Raw genomic sequence first — 9,823 nt, forward strand, 5'->3', positions numbered from 1 at the left:
ATTGTGTTTTGTTGTTAAACACCATAAATCATACGATGTAACTCAGTCTAACTTAAAATCTGTTGTGAAATCATGTTTTGTCTGAAAAAGCATCCAAATTTTCTGCACAGATACTTCTCCCTTTTTCTTCTCAGCTGGGACACATGGCTTGGAAGGAGGTGTGCATTTGGTCTGGAGTAAAGAGAGCATTGTGCATACATGAGGACGGCTTCGCTCCCCTCCTTCAACCCAACGCCTTTACTTCCTGACACCCTGAAGTCCGAAACACTGCAGAACACTATTGGTGTGTCTTTTTTTAAAATAAAACAAAAATATCTCTGAAAATCTGGATTTTAACAAATTTATTAGATGTTTTCAAAGCTGTTTGTGGAAATCCGTTCTAGATGCTACAACTGAGCCTGTAGATGGCGCTGTGGTATCATTTGGTCGTTACACAGACATTCCTCAGTTCTCGGAGCTGAGAGTGGCTGACAGTCCTTCCTGCTTTCTGGCTTGAGTAATTTGGATGCCCATGCATACCTGGAAGGATTCTATGTCAGCTCAAAGATTTTAGGATTTCATCCGAAGACATTTAAGAACATGAAAGTACAGGAAAATATTTACATTTTCCTTTCAATCAAACCAGATTTTCTACTAGTCTTAGAAGATCTTATCTTGAGTAGATAAGATCACTTTTCACCAATATATCCAGAAGTGATTGCATCACCATTGTGATTTTGTGACTGACCTAATTCAACAGAGATCCAGTCAAAAGGTGCTATTGGTGTCACAATGAGGGCAATGGAGATCACCGTCTGTGATATAAAGACATTTATATCTGGAAGAGCCATTGACTGGTTCAGTTATTACAGCTAGAAAATTGTAATCAGGCCTGAAATCTGAGTGTGGTGATGGACTCAGACCTGAACCTTCATAGTCACATAAAGACGGTTAAAAAGTCAGGCTTCTATCACCTGAAGAACATTTACAGGATTACAGAATTATTACAGGATTTAGAGAAACTTGTCAAAGTTTTTACCTTTAGTTGCATTGATTACTGCACTAGTCTGCCTAAAACAACAATCAGACAGTGCAATACAAATAAACTTGACTCAGCATTCCTGGCTGCCATTCCAGCATGAAAATTAAAGAACATTCCAGTATTTTACCATATTCGACACTAAACATGTCACTTAAATACATTACAAATAGTTTGGGCCTAACACTGGTTCTAGTGGTACCCCAGAACTTAATAATAATGACATATGATTACCTACTTATACAAACAGTTAACTTTTTAACCAGTTTAACACTGTGTTATGATTGATGTTAATGTTTCTTTAAATCAAATAAAACTGCATTTTTTCTAAATGCACAGTGATTGTTGTTTTCATGTGTTGTGGCCAAAGTCTCCAGTAACACAGAAAAAAGTCACTAGATTTGTAATTTTTTGAAAAAAGTCACCAGATGAGTCTCTCACACCACTCTATAAAAAATAAAAAGAAGACCTGGAAATTTTTGACTTTTGAAATTTAGCAATTAAATAAATACATTTTTTTTTTAAATTCTATAAAATTCCTGAGATTAATATCAAATTTATTTATTTTTTTTTTTGGTGGAAATTTAGTTATTTTTTTCTAACTATAATGACCCTAATACAAAACTGATGAGTTAGAAAGCAGTTTTTAAGGTGTGAGCCAACTTGAGATACATCGTTTAGGACTCCCAAGTGACCACCAATTAAATTAAATTATTTAGTTTCTATAGTATTTACTATAATTATTTTATTTTTTATTTTATTTTAGTTTTCAAGTTAGAATTTAGCCCTTCAGGAGCAAAATAAGGCTCTTATTCACTAAGTTTGTGTCCAAAAACAATAAATTTGACTGTTTTGTTGCTTTTCTCTAAAAAGAAAACAACAAAGCTCCGTCTGAATGAACCACAAGTCTCCCAGAACATTTTTTGACAGATGAGACCAAAATATGGTAAAATAAAACGAAGCTGGGTGAATCACAGCTGTACCGCGTTAGCTGACAAACACAGGAATCCAGTCGACACAATGGCTTAGTCAAAGCCCAGATCTCAATCTGATTGAAATAAGGTCCTGTGTGAATTTAAGGAACCCATTTTTACAAAAGAAAATGTGTCCATACTCCTCCACCGACTGATAATGTCAAACAGAAAACTGCTGCTCCTCTTGAATCGAGGGGTGTACTTATTTAAATGGAACCCTCCAGCATTCCCTAAACAGCTGGGACATTCAGGGTCATTTAATCTGTTCGTTTGGTTTTATTTTCTCCTGTGAGTGGCTCGGACACACACATGGGGACTCAATATGCTGAGAGCAGATTGAGAACACTCCCAACTGAGCGTGCTCTGTCTGAGCGATAAGGAGGGGATGAACCCTGCTGCAGGCTGAAGGGTGGGAGCTCTCATCTCACTTTGTTTGGTTCTGCCTGAAAAACCTGCAGGGAGGCTTTGGGGCGGCTGTTCTGATTATGTATGATTTTGGAGAAGCCTTTTGTGCAGAAATATGAATAAAACTCAAACTGTTTTGCTTGTAACCGACTAATTCAGCAGGTTGCATGCAAGCGTTTTCACCGCTCACACACCGACCGCCTCCCTCCGGTCAGTGTGTGCTCTCCCTGTCAGAGGGAGAGTTTTTTTCTCCCTCTGACAGCTCAGTGCCAACTCCTCCAGCTTTACAAATACGATAAGGCCCAAGCTGCAAGAACTCTCCCAGCTCTGAGTAATGGTTAACCAGATAATTCGTCTAGAGGAGGGGGGTGGGAATAGACAACACATTTTTTTTTTTTCTTGTTCTCTGCGCTGTTTGCTTGCGCGCCTTTACAGTTGAGTTCATTCATATCTGCAGCCAGAATGGAGGAGACGTCGCAACAGGAGAACTTGCAAGAAGTGGAGAATAAAATCCAACTTGAGGAGGAAGGTATTAGTTCTGCTTCTTTTTGTATTTATCTATTTGCGTTTGATCTGATAGAGTCGTAATAAGGTGGAGATGCAGTTTCTGTCATTGGGGATTTATTTTAAAGTCAAAGATTGGTCCCACGTTGCAAAAATATTACATTTTACCAAGTATATTTACTCTAGTTTCTAGTGCAAATATCTTGGTACACTAGAAATAAGACAAAACTAACTGAAAAGTAACTTTTCAGCTTGTTTTAAGTCAATAATTTTATAATATTGATGAAAAATTATGAGTTCTACTGTCAGTACAGACATGTTTCCCATGTTATAAGTGAAATAATCGGCCAATGGAACTAGTACTTTTCCATCAATATTAAGGAATTGTTAAAACAAACTCTTATATCTTGCTGAAAAGTTAAAAATAGTTTTGTCTTATTTCAAGTGTGCTAAGATATTTGCTTTAGAAACTAGATGCAAAATACTAGGTAAGATTTTGTGTTTTTGCCGTGTAAGCGTGATCAATGTACAGCCAGAGAGAAATAATCCTACACAGGAACCAGGTCTTTCTGTTATGTCTAATAGCTGCAGATTAGTCCATATTTAAGTTTATGGTCATGTTTTTTGTTATGAATTTGTTTCAGGCGGGATCCGGCGGCGACTGAGAGACAGGGAGCTTCTCAGGAAGAGAAAAGCCGAAGCAGAAGAGAAGGAAACTAACCAGTGGGTTTTTGGGTAAATTTCTTTTAAGACAAACCCTGTCAGTGAAAATACAAGTTTAAATGCTTATGCTGAATATTTAAAGTCAAAGTAGATGTTAAAGTTTCTTTACAGAGTATGGCGATAACATTATCAGCTCTAGCTGCTTATCTCTCGTCTCGTTTATGTTGAATATGGAGCAAGAGGAAAGCAAAGGTTGCTCTGGTGGGCCTATGATGCCCAGGTCAGAGCCAGGGACTTTGTACTATTAGCTTAGCAAATGCATCACACCGCCCTGTGTCAGCTGGCTTAACAATTAGCTGGACTCTTTCAGGGTGGAGAGCCAGAGGAAAAGGTCAAGAGGCGAGAACAATAGTGGCACCAAGAGGAGAGGGAGACCTCGGAAGACCGACCCCGTCCTGCAGTTCCCAGTCATCTCGGGTCAAATACTGACCTCTCAGACTGGCATCCCGGCTGTGGAGTCACAACAAGCTGCAGATGTAGATGCACCTGCTCCTGTGCTGGTCCGAAACCCACTTTTTGAGAAGCTAGAAGTAGATTCTGCTCCAGTTCCTGCCCAGTATTCAGCTCCAGATGTGCAGCTCCCAGTACAAAATCCCTATGCTGCTTCAGTCCCAGTACAAGCTCAATACGCAGCTCCAGAACCAGTACAAGATCCTTATGCTGTGTCAGTCCCAGTACAAGCTTCCTATTCCGCTCCAGTCCCAGTAAAACCTCAATATTCTGTCCCAGTCCCTGTAAAAGCTCCCTATGCCGCTCCGGAACCAATACAAGTTCCCTACGTCGCTCCAGTCCCAGTAAAAGCCTCCTACATGGTACCAGTCCCAGTTCAACCTGCTGATGATGATCCAATCGAAGTTCAAGCCTCCGATGATGTCCCAGTTCAATTTCCAGATGCTTTTCCAGTCCGAGCTCTGTCCCAGGACGTTCCAGCTGCAGTTCCAGCTCCTCCCCAGGTGGAGGCGCTCTACCCAGAGTCTCCAGACAGAGAGACCCCAGACCAGGTTCTGATAGAAGACTTGGGCCCGGATGATGAAGAGGACGTCTCTCCTTCGGAAAATGACAGAGCAGATGAAGGTAGGAATGTCCTGATGTTGCTCTCACTGAAGCTGCAGTATGTAATGTTTATAAAAATTATATTATTTATGTTATATATACCATATGTATATATAAAACATATAAAACGATATGAGACAGATAATCTGTGAAAAAAATCAAGCTCCTCTGCTGTCTCACAACTAGAAACAACCAAACAGAGCCAGGAGGCGGGTCTTAGCGCTGTCAATCACCTCCCTTTGCTCTCTGCTAAGCTGCAGTTAGCATAGCCTGTTGTGAATGCTAAGGTCAGTTAACTTAGCCACTGATGAAGACTGCTTTCCCTGTAACAGTAAGTTGTTTCCCCACCTTTAGCACATTCAGCAGCGAGTACATGAGATTGATTGACAGCGCTAAGACACTCCTCCTGGCTCTGATTGGTTGTTTTTGACTTGGAGCGGTACATTTCTTCAGTAACAGTAGGAGGAGCTGGATTTTTTCACAGATTATCTATCTGTTATCATGCTGTCACAACATTTTGGCAGTTTTAACAAATATGTAAAATAAAAAAACACACATTTTAAAATAAAAGTTATGTACTGCAGCTTTTATTACATTTTTTTACTTAATTTTTTAGCATTTTTCAGTTTTTAAAGAATACATACAAAAAATTCCCCGACCCCAACTAATAAAAGTTCAGAGCATAAAACTGGATAAAGACAAAATAAATAATAATAATAAAAAGTAAAACCAAGTGTGAGACGTTCAAATAAACACTTGTTGCCAAGTTCAGGTAGAGTTTCCATTTCTTCCCGTTCTTCTTATGACCGTTTTATCTGTGTGTCTCTTCCAGGTTTAGATGAAACTCCGCTGATGAACTTGGCCGACCAAAACAAAATGTACTCAGTCCCAACGCTGTCCAGCCCTCCTCTGCCTCAGGAATACCTGCCAGGGAATCAGATATAAACTTTCCCCATCAGTCCAGATCTAGAAACCCAGATCTATTTTTTTATTTTTTAAGGTCACACTGTGTGTCTGAAGTTTATTTTGGTTAGTGTGCTTTTTATTATTGCAGAGAGACAATTGTTATTGCTTATGTGAAAAAAAATGCTTGAATGCAAACCATACCTGCATTGGTTATTTATTCTGAAATGTGCTTTACTGCAAACTAATACAAATGTGTCTTTTATTTTTTTGTACTTTGCATTGAGTAAAGAGCTAAATCTTACTTTCATTATTTAAGTAAGAATAACTTGTAATTGTATTTGTAATAGTGGATTGTCTTTCATTTAATTTTGTAAAAAAGATTAAATAAAATTACTTGCTTACATCATGAAAAGCTGGTCGTTATTTTCATCCGAGACAGAAAATTGTGTAAATATTGATTAATTATATTTTTATTTTCAGATTCATCAAGTTAAAGTGAAGTTAAAAAAATTAGAACTTTCACTTTTTTGATCGGTAACTTGGCAGGAAAGAAGGTGGAGAGTCAAAGTAAACGACCCATTGTCTGCTCCACTACCTGAGTCAACCAGTGCCACAATAACTACAAATTTTAATCTCAAACAGAACAAAACTTTAAAAAATGTGTACTTTAGGAGAAAAATAAGGATTTTCTGAGGCATCATTGTTTCTGCTGTTACTGTAAATTTGCATTCCTACGTAATGAGGTAGAGGGTTTGGTAATAAATAACATAAAGACAAATAAATGACCTGTAATCTCTAAATGATGGCTCACACCTTTGAATGTATATGAGTTATAACAACATTTAATTTCCCTTTTGGATCAATTAAGTATTTTGAATTTGAATAATATTGGTCAATTAAGTTGAATCTGATTCCAGTCAGGTTTGACCAATAAAATGCAGGTGTACTTTATTTTTTTGTATCTTGTGAGTGCAATTAAATTAACAAAAATAATTGGTTTACCAGAAGAAAATATATGCCTTGAAATAACCTAGCCAAAGTTCATAAATAGATCTGATATAGCCATGGGAGATTGAACCTGTTGTGTTAGGGTTAAAGGCCATATGTCAACCTCCGCCCCTCTAACATGTGGGGTGCCACAGAGCTCAGTTCTATCCCTCCTTCTTTTTGGTTTTATATTTGCGTCTACTGAAGTAATTATAATAAAAATCTTATGCTGACTTCTTGTTATAACATCCAGCTCCCAAGGCCATTTTTGATCTTTTCACCTGCCTTTCTGCTGCCACCTGCTGTTAGAAGCATGAATGTGTAAACAACCTAAACCCGCTCAATTATTTTCTTATTATTTTCTACCATGGCCGCAAAATTTTAATTAATGATAATAAAGCGGTTTTTATACTGCTTCACGCCCTGTACATGCTCAGCTGGGCGCTTTAGTGCCTCGTGTAAACTTGTTTGTTTTTCACTGTAAACAGTCTTTGTTGGCCAACAATAAAATCCAACACGTGCTTCCTCCACGCCGACGTCGAGCTGCGTCCACCGTGATGACGTTCGGACGACGGTTTGCTACTATCGTTATTAGCTACAGGCTAACCTGGTGAAACCTGTTTTCTCTCGTTGTTTCTTCTTCGTTTCAGTAAAAATGAGTCCGCTGTGTGAGCACTGCGGGGAGAACATGAAGAAGATGAATCAACAAGTTTCTGTAATGCGGAAAGAAATAAAAAATCTGAGGTATATTTAACTTTAAAAAGACCAAACTGAAGTTAGCATCCGATTGGGCTGCTGGTTAAAGGGCTGTTTCACTACATCTGAACTTTATTTGATTTGACATAGCTACTAAATGATAATGGGAAAAAAAACACATTAGGCTGAATTGGATTATTTCAGGGTAAATTATCCCTAAAAATGGGCCTTGTGGAATTAGTTTTCTTTAGTTTATTTCACTGCATTGTTTTATTGTTTGGTATGTCATGAACTGCATTTTAAATAATTTCTATCAGTTGCATAGTAATTTATTCCATGTTTCACCAGATTAAGTGTTGGCATTTTCAAGCTTCCCCTCTTCTAATGTGGTATAAATGGCTTCTTTTTATGTTTTCAAAAATATTAATAATATATGTAATTTGTATAGCACTTTTCAAAACACTCAGAGTACACCAAGTACTTCAAGCAAAATTATAAAAGGGGAATATTCAAATACGTAGCATGTTAAAAAAAAATAGGTCACAGGTTGAAGCAAAATGTATTTTTATTAATGTTTATTCAGATCTGAAGTATTTTAGGTTTAAAATATTCCATATTCCTTAAAAGTAGTGAAATAGCCCTTTAACCATAATGTGAAGGTGGGAAGTAAGATGTCTCCAGTTTTGTACTCCTCTGTCTCCAGTAATAACCTTTTTTTCTTCCATCTTTTCCTAAACAGACAGACGTTGGACGGGGCTGTCAGAGCGCATCGCAAACATCTGATGTCGATTCAGGCTGCTGTGTCAAAGGCCGACTTTTCTGGCCACAATAAAAAAGACTGCACATCTTCATTATCAGCGCCAGACGCATTAGAACAAGGTGGATATACTATTTATACTTAATACACATAAACTGCACAACATGCTGTCATGATTAGCTGTTAGGACCGAAAACAAAATGAACTCATTGACAGAACTTCACAATGCCTGAAAAACTTTGATCAAAAGAACTTTTATTTTTGCACTAATTAGATGAACGTTTCTAAGATTAAATTAAATCACTTTAGTCACAAAGTAATTTTTACAGCTAGAATTGTCAAACTGTCAAAATTAAGATGTGTAACCATGACAACGATGGGTTATTGTTTAAAACAAACCGTCTCTTCTCTCCACCATAACTGGCAATGATCATATCACTGAGTTAGGTTAGATGTGAACAAAAAAATATGTGCTGCGTTTACCTCTCCTGTTTTGATTAAACTGCCTGCTTTTAAAATATTTTAACCACACTTTGCAGGAAACATCCAGACTGTGCCGATTGGTTACATCAGCTCCTGTTTTTCCGTGAAGAACGGGACGCCCAGGCAGCCGACTATCTGCGGCCCGTCACGGGCTCAGCTGCAAATCCAGCAGAGCGTTTTCAACAACCCTGAGCATGCGCTGGTGGGCCTCGAGCAGTACTCGCATGTCTGGTACGTCACGCATATACTGCACATATCTCTGGGTCTCCTTTAACCTGTCAAGCTTAGAAAAGCCTCAAGTGGGTTTTGTCCTGCTGATAAACACGGTTTTATTTATTTATTTCATAAACTACAGGAAGGAACTGCTAATTCTAAATTAACATCAGTAGGAGGAAAATGCGGCGAGGTTCTCTATCTGCCCCAGTGTTCATGGGATTTTCAGCTCAGTTTCTTCTTTCTTCTCGATAAACTGAATCAAAATACACATTAGTGCACATGAAGCCCAAATCAGGGTGTCTGCACATCCTTAAAAAGTCTTACATTTAGTCTTATCTAAAATTAAGGCCATAAATTGTTTTAAATTTACTGGAAAAAACCCCAACAACTTTGCTCTTAAATGTGTTAATCACAGGCCTTAAATTTTGTTGTGGTGGGACTATTTAATCTGGTCTATTCTACTAAAGTTTTCTTTTTTCTCTTGGAACACAACATAGCTGCTAGCATACCCTTGGCTAGCTAGCTAGCTTGTTTGCTAGCAAGCTAGCTAGCAAACAAGCTATCTACCTCCATGATGGGTTCCTGCACATTTATCTCCAGTTGGCTGATATTCTTTTTAGTCATTAGGTACCAGGAAACTTAAACTCTGTCTTTGAGGCAGAGACTCTTTCCCAACCCATATGTAGTTTTGATCTTATTCCGGTCAAATTGGCCACTTCACACTCCACCCCATGCTGAGCAGCATTATCGCTTGAAGATCCCAAAATCATCTTTTGTAATTACAAATGAAACGCTGAGATGAGCTTAAGCAGAAACCTTCCTTTATTGAGGAGAAGGACATCAAAATATTATGTTTTTGCTACTTTTTCTATTTTTGAAGCCTGGAAGTGGATGTTTCATTCTGTATCTTTGTTGATAACATTCAATCTTTACAGGATTATTTTTCTTTTCCATAAAAACGGACATCAGAGTTACAAAGCCAAGGTGAAACCTCCCAGGCTGAACGGTCAGAGAGTCGGAGTTTACTCGACACGAAGTCCACACCGACCAAACTCCCTTGGACTGACACTGGCCAAGCTGGATAAAATTCAAGGTATGAAG

The 9,823-nt window shown here is 38.2% G+C and overlaps 2 protein-coding genes across 3 annotated transcripts; both read left to right on the top strand.

Annotated features, from left to right (window-relative positions):
* The first annotated feature begins 46 nt into the window (after positions 1 to 46).
* Positions 47 to 5,995, top strand: LOC106937522 (skin secretory protein xP2-like). Of its 2 annotated transcripts, none has more exons than XM_015019066.1 (5): positions 47 to 283; positions 2,855 to 2,926; positions 3,546 to 3,624; positions 3,935 to 4,698; positions 5,510 to 5,995. In XM_015019066.1, the coding sequence occupies exons 1-5, from the start codon at positions 199 to 201 to the stop codon at positions 5,620 to 5,622; spliced, it is 1,113 nt and encodes a 370-aa protein (XP_014874552.1). In that variant the 5' UTR covers positions 47 to 198; the 3' UTR covers positions 5,623 to 5,995. The 2 variants fall into 2 exon arrangements, with proteins under 2 accessions (XP_014874552.1, XP_014874551.1); XM_015019065.1 differs by having other exon boundaries at positions 48 to 283; positions 3,546 to 3,636.
* Positions 5,996 to 7,101: 1,106 nt separating this feature from the next.
* LOC106937519 (nef-associated protein 1-like) lies at positions 7,102 to 9,815 on the top strand (the record flags this gene model as incomplete). The annotated part of the gene is made up of 4 exons (XM_015019061.1): positions 7,102 to 7,314; positions 8,006 to 8,145; positions 8,563 to 8,737; positions 9,658 to 9,815. Coding segments are annotated over exons 1-4 (562 nt in total), but the record flags the coding sequence as incomplete, so codon positions are not given.
* Positions 9,816 to 9,823: the final 8 nt, after the last annotated feature.

Source organism: Poecilia latipinna, unplaced genomic scaffold (assembly GCF_001443285.1).
Source record: "Poecilia latipinna isolate Pla-1442-1.1 unplaced genomic scaffold, P_latipinna-1.0 Scaffold2367, whole genome shotgun sequence".
Taxonomy (NCBI): Eukaryota; Metazoa; Chordata; class Actinopteri; order Cyprinodontiformes; family Poeciliidae; genus Poecilia; species Poecilia latipinna.

Coding starts and splice junctions, on each gene's coding strand:
- LOC106937522 (XM_015019065.1), top strand. CDS start 199: ATGAGGACGGCTTCGCTCCCCTCCTTCAACCCAACGCCTTTACTTCCT. Junction 3,637..3,934: donor ACTAACCAGTGGGTTTTTGG/GTAAATTTCTTT, acceptor GGACTCTTTCAG/GGTGGAGAGCCAGAGGAAAA. Junction 4,699..5,509: donor AAATGACAGAGCAGATGAAG/GTAGGAATGTCC, acceptor TGTCTCTTCCAG/GTTTAGATGAAACTCCGCTG.